This window comes from Thermobia domestica, chromosome 18 (genome assembly GCF_964235325.1).
Source record: "Thermobia domestica chromosome 18, izTheDome1.hap1.1, whole genome shotgun sequence".
In the NCBI taxonomy this organism is placed as follows: Eukaryota; Metazoa; Arthropoda; class Insecta; order Zygentoma; family Lepismatidae; genus Thermobia; species Thermobia domestica.
This window is the reverse complement of record NC_137471.1, coordinates 38386580-38406415: the sequence shown is the minus strand read 5'-3', so window position 1 is coordinate 38406415 and position 19836 is coordinate 38386580. Positions and strand designations below refer to the sequence as shown.

At 37.1% G+C, this 19836-nt stretch overlaps 1 protein-coding gene across 3 annotated transcripts in view; it reads right to left on the bottom strand.

Moving 5' to 3' along the window:
• Positions 1-1221: 1221 nt before the first annotated feature.
• Positions 1222-19836, bottom strand: part of LOC145675814 (uncharacterized) — a 34872-nt gene continuing 16257 nt past the window's right edge. For all 3 annotated transcript variants that reach the window (XM_081746533.1, XM_081746535.1, XM_081746534.1), the window contains exons 2-3: positions 11635-12110; positions 1222-3433 (exon numbers count right to left, since the gene is read on the bottom strand). In XM_081746533.1, coding sequence (XP_081602659.1) covers positions 1333-3433; positions 11635-12005 — 2472 coding nt within the window. In that variant the 5' untranslated portion in view covers positions 12006-12110 and the 3' untranslated portion in view covers positions 1222-1332. The remainder of the gene's footprint in view (positions 3434-11634; positions 12111-19836) is intronic.

The window sequence follows — 19836 nt, the reverse complement described above, 5'->3', positions numbered from 1 at the left end:
GAAAAAATGGTGACTTTCACATGCGAGCAAGGTGTTCCATTAAATAAGCATTTTGCCACACATAGTCTAAACATGTCATCATTCACCTGTATGAATACGCACGCGAACATTTCAGTTTCTTTTTCAAGCAATCGCCTTTTAAGAATAAGCACAGCGACGTGTCTTTTCGAATAATAGCCTTGCCGCAATAACTAAGATAATGTAAGATTTTTACTGTATGAATAAAAATGCAGACTATTAAATTACTTTTGTAATTGACAGGCATGCCACAAAAAGGGCTTAGATTAGATTTCACCTATATCAGTGAACATCTGGATATTTCACACATTGTGTCCCCATGGCAACTTAAGTTGCCACGGCAATTTTTCATTATAGCGCAGAAATTCATGGATTGATGTTGCAAGTTTTAACCAGGAAGTTACTTCGGAGTCTGTTTCGTCATAGCGTCGTAGCATTTTCTTTGTATGATGTATTGACGTAAAGTTAGCACTGTTTTTGGCTACAATGTGTTTTCAGGAGAAAGACTCAACTGGATTGATTTCAAAGACTCCAGAAGGAAGAATTGAAGGTTATTAAAAGAAGGATTAACTTGATTTAAATAGTTATGTTTTTGCAGTGTATTTTCTCCCTCAAAATTGTAACTTTCCAAAATGTTCCCTTATTTGAATATGAATGTGCCATTTGGCAACTTAAGTTGCCGGTCTAAAAAACAAGATAAAATAAATATTTTTTTTTTTTAAATATTTTAATTTCAATTTTAGAGTACTGTTGAGACCAAATAGGTTAAAAGAAACTTTTCAAAATACCACTGGGGAATTCTGGGCATTAATGGGTTAAGCAAGTTATGTTTGAAATTCTTTTGCTGCTTATAGTGCAACTAATGGACATTCAATTGTATAAGTATTTATAACACGTTGTACAGTGAAAAACATACTGCACTAAATGCTCTTTCACACACATTCGGACCAATAAACAACCTTTCTGAATCAAGGCCTTGTGCCATTATGTGTTGCAATGTGGCTCTTAATCCTATGAGTAAGTATGTGAGTCTTCAAATGAGTTTTCGTTGAGATCCGTTTGCCACATTGCGTAAAGTAAACGGACGTACACCTATATGAGTAATGATGTGATCCTTGAAATCATATTTTCCAGTAAACGTTTTTCACAATAACTGCAAGTATGTGGTTTTGCGACTGTATGAGTAATAGTTTTTTTCTTTAAAGTAGACATTCTTAAGAAAATTTTTTGCAAAGCATGTTGTCTTCCACCTAAAGAAGAAAGCAAGTAACATTTTAAAGTACCTTTCCTACTAAAAGCCTTTCCACAATAGGTTCAAGTAAGTGACCTATCCCCAGTATGAATAGACATATGATTCTTTAAGTCGTATCTTCTAAGAAATGCAATGCCACAATGAGGACAAGCATGTGGTTTGGCGCGTGTATGAGTAGTAGTGTGTTTCTTTAAATCAGACTTTGTAGAAAATTTCTTTTCACACACAGTGCAAGCATGCGGTTTCTCACCTGTATGAGTCAGCAAGTGACACTTCAAATTACCTCTCTGACTAAAAGCCTTTCCGCAATAGGTGCAGCTATGCAATCTTTCCCTTGTATGAGTAAGCAAGTGACATTTCAAAGTACCTTTCTGACTAAAACCTTTTCCACAATAAGTGCATGTATGCGGTCTTTCTCCTGTATGAGTAAGAAAGTGACATTTCAATCTACTTTTCGTACTAAAATTTTTTCCACAATAGCTGCATGTATGCGATCTTTCCCCTGTATGGGTAAACAAGTGACATTTCAAAGTACCTATATGACTAAAACTCTTTCCACAATAGTTGCAGGTATGCGATCTTTCCCCTGTATGAGTAACCAAGTGACATTTCAAAGCACCTTTCTGTCTAAAAGCCTTTCCACAATAGTTGCAGGCATGCGACCTTTCCCCTGTATGAGTAAGCATGTGACATTTCAATGTACTTTTCGTACTAAAAGCCTTTTCACAATAGGTGCAGGTATGCGATCTTTCCCCTGTATGGGTAAGCAAGTGACATTTCAAATTACCTCTCTCACTAAAAGCTTTTCCGCAATAAGTGCAGCTGTGTGATTTTTCCCCTGTATGAGTAACCAAGTGACATTTCAAAGTACCTTTCTGCCTAAAAGCCTTTCCACAATAAGTGCAGGTTAGTGGTCTTTCCCCAGTATGAGTAAGCAAGTGACATTTCAATCTACTGTTCGTAATAAAAGCCTTTTTACAATAGGTGCAGGTATGCGGTCTTTCCCCTGTATGAGTGAGTAAGTGACATTTCAAATTAGATTTCTGACTAAAAGCCCTTCCACAATAATTGCAGGTATGCGATCTTTCCCCTGTATGAGTAAGCAAGTGACACTTCAATGTACTTTTCATACTAAAAGCCTTTCCACAATAGATGCAGGGATGCGATCTCTCCCCTGTATGAGTAAGCATGTGACATTTCAAATTACCTTTCTGACTAAAACTTTTTCCACAATAAGTACAGGTATGCGGCCTTTCCCCTGTATGAGTAAGCATGTGACATTTCAATGTACTTTTCGTACTAAAAGCCTTTCCACAAGAGGTGCAGGTAAACGAACTTTCCCCTGTATGAGTCACCAAGTGACATTTCAAAGTACCTCTCTGACTAAAAGCCTTTCCGCAATAGGTGCAGCTATGCAATCTTTCCCTTGTATGAGTAAGCAAGTGACATTTCAAAGTACCTTTCTGACTAAAACCTTTTCCACAATAAGTGCAGGTATGCGGCCTTTCCCCTGTATGAGTAAGTAAGTGACATTTCAATGTACTTTTCGTACTAAAAGCTTTTCCACAATAGGCGCAGGTATACGAACTTTCCCCTGTATGAGTCACCAAGTGACATTTCAAAGTACCTCTCTGACTAAAAGCCTTTCCGCAATAGGTGCAGCTATGCAATCTTTGCCCTGTGTGAGTAAGCAAGTGACATTTCAATGTACCTTTCTGACTAAAAGCCTTTCTACAATAGCTGCAGGTATACGGTCTTTCCCCTGTATGAATAAATATGTGGGTCTTCAAATTAGCTTTAGAGGTAAACGTTTTGGAACACTGTGGGCAAGTAGTTGGACTTGCACCTTTATGTGTAACACTATGACTCTTTAATACACGTTTTGTAGTACACTTCTCTGCACATTTAATAGAAGTTTCGGTTGTTTCGACTGTATGTGTCACAGTTTCATTTACAAATATAGATTCTGCACTGTGCTCTGTCCCATCAATGGGATATCCGCGTAAGGAACATTTGGTATCATTTGGCACCTGAATTAATGAAGTGGAACAATGGCTACCAACTTCCACACTTGTATGGTTCACAGAAGTATGTAATGTCAATTCGAAATTTTGTTCAAGTGTTTGTGTATTTTTGTACCCACTCCAAGCCGCGCTATGCGATCTGAAATATGTAAAATATACTTTTATGTATGACTGAAAAATCAATTACTGAATAGGAGTCACCGACTGGATACCATTCTTCGTAACAAAAAACGAAAAAAATGGTGTTACAACAATGGTAAAAAGAATAGACTCATTGCTGGTTAATAAATTATTTGACTAATATAACAATTACACGATGATATCGAAATAATACACTGTGCCTTAATTACTAAGATGATCAGGGAAAATTATTTATGAAAGGAAACAAAACTATCAATTTGAGATTATTAGTTGGATACGTGCGATAAAAGTACATTTTCACTTTACCAACATGTCATTCTTAAATAACAGTATCTCAATTTCAGTAATGACGGAATAAAAGCACATGACGATTTTCATTCTATCATTATTACCCTGATTTCTGATGTAATCAAACGGCGTGAGTTTCCTCTGCTGAACCGATTACAATTTGCTACATAAACATTTCCAGCAGCAAATTGCCTTTAGTTTTCAAACTCTTAGAACCAAGAATGTGGAAGATAATTAACCGTACCACTGCTTACAAGGCTAAAATGTGCTAGTACGATAGTACCCATCAGATATCAGGCTTCATTAAGGAGATTCTGATGTTAATTTTTAACGATGACGCTATTTCTGAAAGCGTACTGGTCGGCAAATATTTCACGAACATAAAGATGTTCATCGTCGTAATGAAATCATCACGAGTAATCATGCATTTATTTTTGAGAAAATTGATAAAGAAGTTGCCTGTAGTTCCACTTCAGAATATGGTAGAGCCTGTCCCAGACATCTAATCACTGGAACTTGTGCTGTTTTCAGTGATAACCTTCATGTTTTTTGCCGCGTTCTGATCACGTTTGTCGGGAGACATGACGTCCCAATTATTAACCACTTTTGATTTCCGAATGAAAGAGCAAAATTGCAACAAATCTAAGGCGTAAAGCTAGAAATTTCTCTTACTTCCCAAAGAGGCTGACAATTGCAACAGGCGTTTGACGCCTGCGCCATGAATTGACCAGTGCTGAAGTGTCTTGTTTACTTTTAAAAAATTAACGGAGGTCCTGCTCAGTAACTGATCCGGAAGAAGCCTATAATTGTAACAGACACAATTATATTATTTTTGAATTAACGATACTCTTTGATCAGCTTGTCCATTTTCGTTCCATCACTGTGCCTAGTTTGACATGAATCATGGAGTATTAATCACATTGCAGAACTTCTCTCGTGATAATAAGCTTGGACTACTGCAACCCTTTAATCCTACAGGGTCAAACACTTTCCAACCTTAATGAATTTAAGCTCCGATCGTTCCAATCCAAAAGCCAAAAGTCGTACTACAAGCTACACATCCATTAAAGCAAGAATTGTGTCTAAGCAATTTCAAATGAATGAAATCTTAAGTTTTACGTCCCACTATTATGCCGGCTAGACTAAAGGAAAGGCTGATTATAACGAATGAAATATTGGAATGAAGAAAATGACAGGAAACGGGCGAACGCCGAGAAAACCCACGAACATGGTGTTTGTCCACCTCGAAGTCCACTTGGGAGGAGCTGGGATCGAACTCGGGACCCCACGCAACAGAGGTGAATGCTGTACTAGTGAGCCACCGCGGCCCCCTCTAATCAAATTGAGTGCTAATAAACTAGCGCGATATGTCTTAATATTATAGCTCTCTCTCCAGAAAATTTTAGTGTCGTTTAGCTCTCTCCGATCTACTACTGACAATTTCATTCATCTCAAAGGTATTTTTCATAAAGGCCTTCTTTCGCTTAAAGTGAGAAAGAAGAATTATGCACCAAGGACTGGACACATAGCGCAGAAATTAATTTAGTTCAGATTGCAATGCGATAGCACTCTATTATAAGAATTCTTTCAATTAACAGGATTTTTGCTTAAGGCATCGACGTACGTATTACAATATATGCATTAACTCCCAAAACAGTTACAAAGTATATTGTGCCTCTTTAAGTCACGCAAGGATTACGTTGAAGATATTGTCACGTGTAGCTGTTTCGCTACACGCTATCTTCGCTAATCGCAGGACGGCTTGAGCTTAAATAATTTTGCTTGCTGATCGTATTATGCATCTCTTTTTTAAATAAATACTCTTTCCTTCTTCAAAAAGTTTCCCTTTTCAACCAGACAATTATCTTGATGACACTGGCAACTTGTATGGTAATATGGCATGAACTCAAGGTATAATAATTCATCATGACTTATCGTAGACACTTAAGAAAACTCTTCGACATAAATGTGCTAGTAGTAATTGCATATTATCATGGAAGTATTCAAAGTGTAATATTTTTTATCCGATGCAAAAATACGGATCTATTGCTTAATAATTTGAACTTTCACTTCAGATGGAACAACTTATCAGAATTTCGAAAGCTACTGATACTTCGTACCATTTCTGGTCCTATGATTTCTGTTTAAATAAAAAAAAAGAACATCATGTTATTATTTACTTTACAAACTTTTCATAAATTACAGTTTATTATGTCCATTAAGTCTCTATCCCTGAAGCTCCACTCTGCGTTGTAACTATTTTCGACAGGCTTCATGGCTATATGAGATGTTTATAAACTATACGTCAGATGTCGGCATTCCGTTATGAGAGCCTTAACGCAGGTAAATTTTCGTAGCCGTCTGCATGCTTGACATATGTTTGAACTTGTCCAATATGAACGTTGAAGCCACAGAAATAATGGTCGATTACCATCATAAGCCATCCAGCAATAAAATAACAAGAAATGTATTGAAATATTAAGAAAGTTTTTTTAACTTTATTTTGTTGTGTACGAACGGCACCAGAAAGAAGTATTTTGTTAACTATTCTTTCGGCATGCGGAAAGAAAGCACGAAATTTTGCATGTACCTATGTTTTCGGTATTTCCTACCAAAATAAACGAAAATAACTTTGCTCACGAACACTCGCTTCAGCTAACACCATGTCATGTGCTTATCAGAATTGACCCGTAGAGCGTTAATAAAAGTATGGAAATGTTTTAGGAATATACATTCTCCTAGATATCATTTTGTTTAAATGAAATGAGCTACAGCAATATAACTATGCTTTTGTTGGCTTTTGGTTGCTGGAGGTTAATGGTGCATAGAGAGACGCTGCACTAGTACAAGCCCTTCCCCACATCTCGGTAATTATTTTTAGTGGGTGTGGTCTTCTGACAATCTGAATGGAACCACGTAAATGAAAATAAATTCATCTTTGTTAAACATATTAACATAATTGGCAATCGCCCTTCTATACCAATTTTAAAGCTTCTGGAACACCCACGGTACATCAAACATTTTCTCTCTCGCATCGAAATTTTGTAAGTTAGTCAAACATTTACTTTTAAACTATGTGTCATATATATCAGAGTATACGAAAAATTTTGGGGGGATACTGATACACTAGAAACAATTCACCACCACCTAATACTATTATACATATCTTGATAAACTTTTTCAATGTTCATATTTCATAATTTGTTCTTGCGATTAAAATGCTTCTGGTTTCCTGAAGTATGTTTTAGAGAATTCCCTTTACATGCTTGATTCGTATTGCTAATTAATTAGTTATATTCTTATTTTTTCTTTCTTTCTTGGTCTTACTTTATCAAGATCACTCCACGTGGTTTATGCAAACGTTATTTTGTATTTTATTCTGAACATATTTTGCTTTAATGCGTTTTAGAAAACTTCTTTTGATATATTAGAACTGTTAGCGATTGCTGACCAAGCCAAGAAGTAACGAAAAACCAAGAAGTTAAAGCTTCCCTTAAACGCCAATCAATCGACCAAAAATGGAATTATTCAAGCAAATAATCCATACATGAAAAAAAAGTCGAAACTACAGTAGTATGACACGTTATATCCACATTTGAACATTGTTTTATACCTACGTTTGATCATATACTGTTTCCAATTGGAAGTGATACCGAAAATGTATGATTGTTAACCCTTCCGGACTCAGGTGGCGAGAGACACACACAGGTGTGTCACTTCCTTAATCCGCTCCTGTGTTCACACTAATTAATATATCGGAATATTTTTGTTTTCCAATTCTGGTTGGACAGTTTACCATATAAGTTTCTTTCTTCTGAGTGTCGAATTTCCTTCTAAAATTTCAGCTCAAATTCACAAATCCGTGAATTTTCAAATTTTCTTTTATCTTTACCCTACATAAGGCACCATACAAACTTTCAATAGGATAATTAGGGAAAACAGACTTGAGGTTTACAGTAGACCATGTTCTGTAAATGGAAGGATATTTGTTATTCTTTTTTGCTACAATGAGATATTTTTAATGACATGCTTAGTTTATTAGATATAGTCATGATACTTCTAGGATATATTAGTGGTGTACCAAACTTTATTTTAAGAAACTACAGACGTGTATGGTAACAGAGTTTTCAATTGTTTGATTTTAGGAGTAAAAATCGGAAAATATCCTACTTTTCCTTCTATAATACCCTTCTTGTTAGCGACATTGGAACAAGCGTACCTGTACCTGAAAGCCTCGTTTCTGGTAAACACAATGCAGCATACAATGTTTCAATAGGACAATTAGGGAAGCTACAGCAGAAGTATAATTCTTGATTCTTGCTTCTAGGACGGAAAAAGTGTACAAATATCTTGCGTACAATGAGAGAGAGACTTTTCTTCCTCTTTTTATAAGGCAGCCAGCGACTTCAGATTTTCTATGTACCTTGTCACATACAAAAGATTTTTATAGGTGAATTCCACCATATGGGAACAGTGGTGGCAGTTACAAAAAATCTTGAAATTCGTTAGGGATTTTTGTAAATTTTCACTCCAATATTTTTCTCCCACTGGCAACACCACAATGAAAATTACACCAAAAAATAGCCACATTCCCCTTCTAAACCACATCAATCGGGTAAATAAAATTTGAGCAATAAGCCACTAACTGAAGTTGTAGGAAAACGCCGAAAATTAATTGGGTCCAAAAGGGATAACTTAATTTCACCAATGCACAGTGGGCAAAGAACTTCCAAACCTTGGCGAAAAGAGCAAGTCGTGTTTTAATTTTTATGGAACTTGGTATGCATAAGTATAGAATATTGCTCCGTACGAATTTGATACTAAAAGTGAAAATGGTGGACAAAAAATCAAATATATACATATATATATATATGTTTGTGTGTGGTGTGTGTAATATGAGTATACATATTTAAGAACAACCGGATGTGAAACTAGCAACAAGTGAAACCATACTTGCTATACACCATTATGCTTCGAAACGTCACAAACTATCGCAGCTACTTGGTATACACTATTATGCTTCGAAACGTCAGAAACTATCGCAGCCACTTTTTTCTACGACCTATATCACTTAACAGTTTGTGCTTTCTGTGCTGATTGTCTTCGTATTTCGGGTTACTCACCTGTTTCCCAGCTTGATTCTTTTTAGAATATGTTGTCTGATTTTCCGTGCTCCACGTTTTACATTCTCATTTCACAACGTAGAATTCACATTGCCCACCACTGTATTAGCCTCAAGGTTGAATGAAAAGGAAGTGGAAAAATACATACATAGGTATTTATATGGATATTTATTCAGAATCAAACTCAGTTCTTGTTGCACGCACGTGTGGCTTCAGGAGAGAAAGGACTTCCCGACGGTGCTTTCTTCTGTTTCGTTGAGACATGGCCTGTCGGAAGATGGAAGTTAGGAGATCAGGTGTCACAAACAGTCGGAACATAACATAATCCACTGCCTTTTCTTTGTAGCACTTACGTGTGTAATGCTCTTGGAACTGTTTAATGTGCTCTCGGTACTGCTGATGTACACTCATGTCCAAAATTATTGTCGCATGTCTATAAATATGTTGTCGTAGGAATTTAATTTGATAGAGAATTCGCCCGGTATTTCTTATAATGTTAGTATGTGTATAATCGGCGAAGACATGTATGTGGCAAATTTCATGTCAAAAGTGCAGTAAATAAAAACAATGAAATGAAAATAAATCTTTCTTGTCCATTTATCAACATTTCGTTTTTACTCATTCTAATTTTCGTATTTATAATTCTTTTCCTTTGAAATTTACCACAAATATACATTTCCCAATTATACACATAATATCAGTATTAAAAGTACCTGCAAAGTCATTATCAAATCATATTCACACAATGAGACAGTTATAGATAGGCGACAATCATTTTGGACATGAGTGTACTACCGAGCCTCTCAACTGATCATGGCATGTAGAATAACGGGTAATTTGCAATATACAATTACGGGATATCATTTGCAGAGTTTTCAGTCTGTCTCCCCCAATATCCAGTCCTGAAGATAACGCTTGTAGTAACACAGAGCACTTTTCGATGAATTTCGTGTGGGCCACATTATCGTAGCTACAGTTTCCGCAATGTGAAAAAACCTTCCAGCCATGTTGAATTCTTTTCTTGTGCCGCTCCCGCCCGGCTTTGGCTAATCAAGTATGATACCTAACTTAAGCGTTCAATTTATTTTATATGTCTGACTCAGTTTCCTTTACGCTTTTCTCATCTTCATTCCCAACTTGCCATATCTTTATATCTAGTCTTCAGGCCACATGAAGAAGCCACCCCAGGAACGTAATAAATACATATAATGTAAAAAGACTAAACCTGAAGGAGTCGGGATTTTTAGGCTTGTTGATGGAGGTCTTCTAACTATCCATATCTTTAGGTTTTGTGCCGCATAAATAACAAGTTTCTGTAGAATTTTGCGTGGTCATACCGATGTCGATTTGCGCCTAGCATCGTCAAATGCATCCTGTGTTGGACTTGAAACGCCATATATTCAACGTCAAACTCTTACCTAAATCGTACGACGTTGCAGAGTGTCTTTCAGATTGTGTCCAGAACTGAATAATATTGTCCGCTGCAGATGAACTTGCTAGATTTCTTCTAGTACTTTTGACTTCTCAAGTTCTTGTTCTCTGCACTTTATCGCGGCTGGGTAAACCAGAGTGTTTTAAATCTTGGCTCACTGAATTGCCTGTCTTTCTTCTCTTTAATCCTTCACTGCTTTCTACTAACTCTGCTTTGGGAGTTTGACTTTTGCCGAGGTGGATGGCTATGGTTCACTGTCACCCAAATTAATATCAGTACTCAGCCAGTTCGCACAATTTCTCTCTACCTTATCGTACTCGACATTGCATTTGACGAGGTTATGAAACATCGGATAGGAAAGGTGACTACTGCTTTTCGGTCATCACTAAATAACATCCCTCTACCTAATATTTCATCTTCCACGAAGCTCAGAAGCTGCTGCTTCTTCGCTTATCTGTTCTTTTCTGCATTCCTCAGAAAGTCAAATAGCTTTCCATTAGTTATTTTATGTGGTTTGCTTTGAAAAGATATCAAACTAGGTATTAATATGGTGTATTTTGGTAACAAAATTTCACACACCATCCACAGTAAATATGCACTTACAATCTAAACAGGCAAAAACGAGCAAAAATGGTTCATTGCTTCTGAAACATAAATAATTCAAGTACCACACTGCTAAAATCCCCATCTTGTATCCGCTTTTCCCGGATTACAAACCTACGAAACCATAAAAAAAAGTATTTTTCTTCGTGACTGACAACCTACTTTTCCATAAGTATCCATATGATCGACAAATTACATATAACACATACATATAATGTCAAAACTAGATATGTATCATTGAATTAAAATATACACATATAGATAAACAATAGTTACTCATCGGTATATATGATGCTAATGTCAGTAAAAATATCGCGAAATTAACCTTTCCTAACATAGAAAATACATACAATGTTTACAAAGTTTTGTTTTGGTTTTCACTCCTGATCAAAACAGTGAACATATGTCAGTAATACTGACAGCTGTATACGATTGGGAACTTCCTGGATGATATGCGTTGGGTGATAGACACTTTGACGAATTTTCATTTTTGAGGTTTTCGTCATGTTTTCGGGTTTCTTGGCCTACTGTGTAGTTCCAGTGGAACTTCAATGCGAAAAATATGCATATTAGACCTTTCTTTCGGATAAACCTGATATATAGGTCAGTGTCTGGAAAAATAAAGCTTATTAAGATTTATATTCAAGAAATAAATGTTAATATTTTACAAAGAATTATAACACACACACATATATATATATATATATATACAATATTTTCAGGATTTTCAAATTTGATACATTACGAAATTACCTTTGACTACAAAGTTCCTCTTTTCCGTCTTCAATTCTCTCAAATGACGATGAATCAGCTGATTTTACAGATGAGGCAAACCTATCAATTTTTAATTCGTCAACGAAATCGGTTAAATATGTGTTATCAACATTGATTTTTGGCTCAGGCTTCACTACGGGTAGTAATCCCGAAGTTGGAGATGTAACGTCCTGATGTGTTATCTGACTCTCATTTCCTACTACTGTCAGCTTGGCTTCTTTATTATCCGTGAATTGCTCACAATTTTCATCAACTGGATTTCCATTAAAACGTTTGCTTTCTTCAGCCACGTGCCCAGTTTCCGATAGCATAGAAATTAATTCACACGTAAGTTTATGTTCATCTTCCATCGTGACAATTCCAACATCTACTTGCTAACAATCACGTAAAGGGCATGAACCAATTAGAAGGTGATTCTGAATTAAATGATGTTTCCAAGTAAAAGTACTCGTTTCCTACAAAAATAATACAGAAAATATTTATCAAAAAGACTGAAAAGATAAAAAAAATAATAAGGAATCGAGAGTTGTATATACAATCAACGAAAAAAGAAAATTTCTTTCTGATATCTGCCAAACTTCGTGAAATTGGCATTAGTATTTAAGAATGAATGTGTAGTAGTATTAGAGGTATATTCACGCGCAATCTATCTAAGTGCGTATAGTTTGAATACGCTAGAATATACAGGGTTAGTCCGGGAAGTAATAGGACTGATTTTATTCCGCCATGACTGTACTTCGGAGCGTGCGCGCACCGACTGGATTTGGTAGAGGGCGTTCCTAGCTAACGAACGAGCGGCTGGTCAGTTGTCTCCGAGCACACTGAGAGTCAGGACAGGCTGTTTCTGTGAGTGGTGCAAGCCGAAAATGCAGCGTTCGTTAGAGCAGAGGTACGCGATTAAATTCTGTGTTAAGCTCGGTAAATCTGCGACACAGACGTTTGATATGATCAAGCAGGCTTACCCAGATGATGCTTTACCAAGAAGTGGTGTGTTTCGGTGGCACAAGGTCTTTAGGGAAGGCCCGGAAGAGGTCGCCGATGAAGACCGTGCTGCAAGACCTTCGACTTCGACAAACACCGACAATGTGACTCGTGTGCGCGAAGTTTTGAACTCAGATCGTCGACTAAGTATTCGTTTAATTGCGCAGATGTTAAATTTACCAAAAACTGTAGTACATGAAATTGTGACGGAGCATTTGAACATGCACAAGGTGTGCGCGTAGATTGTCCCAAAAGTGCTCACTGACGACCAGAAATTGCCGCGAGTGGAATTGTGCCAAGAAAATTTGAACATGTTAAAGTGACCCCCAATTTTTGAATAACGTAATCACAGGTGACGAATCATGGATCTTTGAGTATGATCCCGAGACAAAGAGGCAATCTTCCGAGTGGCACACGCCGGCGTCTCCTCGCTCAAAAAAGGGAAGAATGAGCAAATCCAAAGTGAAAACGATGTTCATTGTCTTTTTTGACATCAAGGGCATCGTCCACCATGAATTTGTTCCTCCTGGACAAACCGTCAACGCCAAGTTTTACGTGGAAGTACTCAAGAGACTCAAACGAAGGGTCAATCGGGTCCGACGAGACATCGGAGCCGACTGGAAGCTGCACCACGACAACGCCCCGGCTCACACCGCCTTTCTTGTGAACAGCTACCTGACCAAGGCCGGCATTCCAACGCTTCCGCAGCCGCCCTACAGCCCAGATGTGCCCCCCGGATTTCCTTTTGTTTCCTCGCCTGAAACGCCCGATGAAAGGCAAGCATTTTGAGACGACAGAGGGGATCCAAACAGCTTGCACCGCGGCTCTCAAGGCTATTCCGGAGAATGACTTCCGTGACGCCTTCAATGCTTGGAAATCGCGCTGGCAGCGCTGCATCGACGCAGAAGGAGTCTATTTTGAAAGTTTTTAAAGAATTGTAACGATTGACTCAATAAATGTTTTTAAATCGACTCAATCCTATTACTTTCCGGACAAACCCTGTACATTTATCCACAGTTATTAAAATACGTGTAACTCTGTGAGCAACGCTTTCGATGCTGCCCCTGTAAATTCACAACCCAGTCGACATGCTCGTTCACGCTTGAACGTGGCATTGCACCTGCAATCTAATAGTTTTACAACCCAAATTATAAATTCGACGCTAATCTCAGTCGATTGAGACATCTTAGTTTCCACCCCTTTTCACTCCACAGTATTATCGTCGTTTTTCATTCAGATTAAATATCATCACCTTTCGACCAACACAGGGTACTAATGGAAGCTAAACTTAGAGACTGGAATAGTATAGGGTAATCTGATAGATTTACAACCCGAAATATAAATTCGACACTAAGCTCAGTCAATTGAGACATTTTAATTTTCATCCCTTTTTCACTCCACATTAATATCGCCGATTTTAATTCCTATTAAATGCTAACACCTTCCTACCAACACAGGGTATTAATGGAAGCTAAACTTCAACTTAAATGGTATAGCGCTTGTCGAAAATCAATTTAGGCACCCCTAGAATTATGGATTCCATACTAATACCAGTTGTTTTGATTATTTTTTATCAAGTCACAATTTCTACCAACAAAGGGATACTAATGGCTTGAAAACAAATTTCTCCAGTAGTGTTGCTATTTATCTCGGTGATCTCGAAACTATTGACTCTACACTAATATCAATCATTTAAAATCACTGTATATATTACTCCCTTCCACTCTCCCTTATGTGCTAGGGAGTCTTACATCTATTACAAGCTGAACTCAAACTAAAAGGTCCTCCTAACTGCTCTTAATGAACCTGCAGACCCCGAAAGATGCGAATTCGAAACATTACTGTTTTTCAATTATTTCTACTTTTCGCAATTTCACAAATCCTTTCAGGGTGCTAATGGTGGCTTACCTGATATGGTATCTGTAGTACCACTCTATATCTAAGCGAGCCAAAACGGTCTTATTTTTAATCATTTTTATGTCTGCCTCCTCTCATCAGAATAGTTATGGTAACGCTTGAGGTTACTTTCTACTAAAATGGCATTACCACTGCTACCAGTTAACTTACCGACGCTGAAAACGTACGGTTCTACACTAATGTCGGTCGATTTCGATATATTGTCGTCACTGCGTAACCTCCTGGGCGCTAGTGGGTAGAGATAGGTACGTGACGAGCTAAAACTCGACTGAACTCGAATTCGAATCAAGTTTAGATTCGTTTCAAAGGTAATTTTCACGAGTAGAGTTCCGAGTCCAGTCGCTGTTTTTGAGTTCGTGTTTTGAGTCGAGTCGACTTGTATAAATAGCTCGCTCGTTCAGCTCGTTTTAACTCCTTTCAAATTATGACCTCATTAAACTGGGAAGTGACAGACATGAGAAATGTAACTAGTTTGTTGAGTACTTTTAGTCATCCTCACGAGAGGGAACAATTCTAACATCACGTCTTGTCTCAATAACGAAACGAAATGAAATGAAATCTTTAAGTTTTACGTCCCACGATTATGCCGGTTAGGCTAAAGGAGACGGTGATGATGAGAGATGAGTGAAATGGTGGAATGAAGAAAGTGGGAGGAAACGGGAGAACCCCGAGAAAACCCACGAACACGGTGTTTGTCCACCACAAAGTTTACTTGGCGTGGGCTGGCATCGAACCCGGGACCCCAAGCACCAGAGGTGAACGCTCTACCACTGAGCCACCGCACCCCCAATAACGAAACGACACAGAATTTTTTTTAAACGAGTCAGTTTGAAATGACGTGAGCACCAATATAAGTATACAGGGTGAACTTGAAAGGAGTGCCAAACTCTGGGACGTGACTCATGACTAGTGATGGGCAGTGGGAATATTCCCGGTGGGAAGGAATTTAAAAAATGGGAATATTCCCGGGTTTTCCCTGGCCTATAAATTCACGGGAAAAAATTTATTTTCGTTTGTTTACCTTATCTTCCAAATTATAAGAACCATATGACTAATTACTTTATTTTAATATATTATAATTTACTTCTAGGTTTAAAGAATTTGGAGGTTAAAAACTTTAAAATTCTTTGACTGTACTTTATATAAATAATAATATGATTTTTTTTAATTTCGATTTTCATTTGCACTAAAATGTAAGGTAATTGTAATAATAATACGAATATTGGCGGGCCAAAACTAGCAAAAAGTAGGATGATTTACGGAAGGAATGAGGTGATAGTGGTGTTCACGCACTCAAGAGACTATCGAACACAATTTTCTTTAGGACAGTACCGGTACGGGATTTATACAAACCGTAAAGGTAAATGGAAGTAATTTATGTGAGAAAAGAAAATGAACTGTTACTAACGAAAATAGAAAACAACGTGCCATGAGGGGCTCTAACCCGCCTTCATTCGCTAACGCTCGGCCTCCAGTGCTGTCTGAATTTAATGCTAGTAACGTAGTTTAACGTATGAAAATATAAAACTACCGCATCGGAATAGAATATCGCAAAACGTAGGTGCAAAAGCTGGGCCCCCAATGCTAAACAATAGCCAAAAGTAGCAAAGTACTAACTTACAAATGATGAAAAGGAACCATTTTCTAAAGTAACGTAGAATTATCTAGAAATAGAGATGAAGTACTATTAATAAATCCTGAACCATCGTTAATAATAGACGTCGGTCTGTCACCTCTCTCCGACTCGAATTTCTGAAGAGGTATTCGGACTTCTCTTACATGTGAATTAATGAATAAAATTTCGAGAAATAGGTAAGAAGAAAGGTCGTGTACGGCAATGTTACGTGCTCAATTATAAAGATAAATCAGTATCTTGCAAATTTTGTGAACATAAATTAGTATGCGCAAATTTTGATAAATTGGTGAGACATGTATCTTACGGCAGTTACCCAATCTAATTTGTTTATAACATTTAAAAATTTAATATTTTCATAATATCAGTAGTAGAGTCAAGTATAGAAAATCCACTTACTTATAAATTTAAACTGTTTAGCGGTGAAAAATATGTGAACTTATTATACCATTTTGTCCATATATTTACTTTCATAGAGCATATTGTAAGTAAATATACATTTATGCGTATTACCTAAACATAATAAAATATAATAAACCAACATAGTACCGTTCAGAATATACATTTTAAAGAATCCCCTGGAGACAAGTGTAATAATATACTGTGATAAAAAAAAACAAATTTAACTTCCAAATGTTAATATAGTAATAGAATGCACCTTTCTTTGTGATTGTTCATAAATTCCCGGAAAACTTCCCATTTTGGGAATCCTCCAAGGAATATTCCCGAAAAATATCTTCCCGGGAATTTACCCATCACTACTCATGACATCAAAAGCAGACCAAACGTCATCTTGCATATTGTCGAATTCCATGTAAGATTGACAGGGGTACAATCTTGGAATCGAAAATCGACTCGTGACAATTGGAACGGGACAGAATGATGTGCACATACTTCGAGAGGTGATTAAACCTTTTGGGATCTTGAGTTTTTGGGCTATTTTTTAGACTTTCAGTCAAGCAGCTACTGCATCGTCTCTATTTATGCTAGGATCATGGTTCATACCTCATTCTCGTCAGAATAGAGCTGGCTTTCAAATGGTACCACTTGCATGCTCATACCATATACTAGAAGCGGAGGGAAAAATGATGTCGAAGGGAAAATTTCGGAGGGAAATTTTTTTCTCTCGAAGTTTGGCCCCCCTGGAACGACCCTGTGTGAACGTAGCCATCTAAAAAAAATCTGAGAAATAGTACTTCGTATACTGAATGTGTGTGCCAAATTTCAAGTTTCTATCTTGAATACCAAGGACGAGAGAAATTTTATCAGGAATTCCCACCATGCCCCAAATTACCGTAAAACACCATGATCTCAGGTAAAAAATTTCCTGAGACATCCTTAATTAACCTAGGGTCATGTTTCGCCCATCATTCTCTTCACCTTAGAACTGCCTTTCAGGCGGTATGACTCACGTTTCTCCATCATGTATCTAAGGCGGGAAAATGAGGAAAACCGGGATTTTTTGGGTCTAAATATCCTTTTTTCAACTTTTAGCCCCCCCTGGACCCCCCTGTTTTAACGCAGAGATCTGAAAAAAATCTGGTAAATACTACTCGGTGGGCTGAATGTTTATGCACAATTCCAATTTTCCAGGTGCAAAAGTAAGCCCGCCAAAAAAATATACCGACAATGTCCCATATTCCCGTATACAGAGGGAAATTTTTAAACATTCCCTGATACATCCCTAATTACCCTAGGGTCATGTCTCGCCCATCATTCTCGTCTCGTGAGCATTACTATGCAAACTTACCACTAATTAAATCAAGTCTTCCGTATTTTCAAAAGCACTCAGGTTAAATCACCTTTATGTACATGCAAAACAATTTATGTTAATTTTAGTCCACTTGCCACGACGCACAGGACATTGCCATAATTCGAGCGTGTGAACGTACAGATAACGAACTGGTAAAACGAAGTGGCTGGCGTCGTTCTAGCTGCCGAAGATCTGGTTATCTAGTATTTCCATAGATGATCAGAAAAGTCACTTCAGTTCCAAATGACTGTACAATATATACTGTGCATATTAATAAATCAGGGAGAAACACTGAAAAGCTTCGTCGCTCACTCAAACGTTCTCACCACGAGCTAACCTTTCAGATATATATATATATGAAAACATTATGAAAGACTTCTATGTCCAATTGCGAGGGAACAAAAACTGTTTCCATCGAAGAAAGAACCAGTTGCGTCGCAGAATATAGTATAAATCGAAAAAATAATTACTGTCTTTACGAAATATTCAGAGCGTCTACAAAAAAATACATCTGTAGCCTGGTGGCACTTATAATCTACAGTTTAAGGTGGAATTCGAACCCAAAATCCCATACAGAAAAAGCTCACACGCTGTCACATCAGGGCTAAGATAATCACTGTTATATTTAAATATATCAGTGATTATCGCGAAATTTAGTAAGATTGTCGCAGAATTCATAAGATTTTCGGTAGTCAGATTGTCATCTTGTAACCAACACTTTTAACAATTAGCATGGACAACTCCAAATCATCACAATCGAAATATGTGTGTAGGACTGAAAAGAAAGAAGAAAAGCTTCGCATTGGAATGTTTTGACAGAATTCACATACATGAACATCCGTAGTTATTACATAATGTGGAAGTTATCAGATCATAATAACCCTAGTTGCTTTTGTCTTTCTTGAATGTTTGAACCATTTTCTTCGTGAAATTTTGTGTACACCACGGACTTCCCATATTAGTAGTTCACCCGTTAATTACATATGAATTTGATTGCACTTTTGAAATTCATGCACTAGACAAGCTACATTACTAAGAGATATGTTGCTTTGCAACCGAAATTAATGTATAAATACATGTCATAAGGCCTCTGTAGTGAAGAGGGAATATGAGAAGCTAATATTTATATATATCTATTTCAAGGTAGTGATTTATTGATCCGTTACTTTAATAATATTATTATAATAATCATTGAATCTCACGAAGATGTAATACATTTCCATTGCCTACTTGCAAAGAAGGTTATATGGAATTACTATACCTAGTTTCTGGATTACTGGATTCGAAGGGACAATTTGTTGAAATCCTGCCTACTTTAAGGGTACAGGAAATCTGAAAGTTCTGTATTTGTATGTGAACAATGCTACAAAGAAGTAGCTTAATATTGTAGGTACTCAAAAATTAAATAACTAAATAAAAATTAATCATTTTTAAGAGTCATTTTTAGCAAATGTCTTGAGAGGAAAGAAACTAAAGGCTTACCCTACTTAATTACGTGAGTATGAAGTATTGTCTGGGGTAATAACATGGAGCTATTTTTTCGTGGATTGCCTTCAACTGAAATTGAAATGCACTCACTTTTGGACTGCTTCGGTAATTCATTTTGCAATTAGGAACACAAGTAAAATGCACTTTTGCCTCCGAATTATATTTATAAGCACTTGCAATAACTATTTACTGTGTTTAACACCACAGACACAAAGCACAACTAAAAGAGCGCGTTCACTGTTTCACCACTCGCTTTTAGCTCACGTGAACAATTGTCACTCACTCGCCCTCAGAAGTCTGTCGCCTTTGTTTGTACCTACTCGTAGTGACGTCATGGCAGAATCTAAACAGCTCCATGGCCTTCTATTCAGAAGGGCGACACAAGAAACGGAACTCCACAGCATGAAAA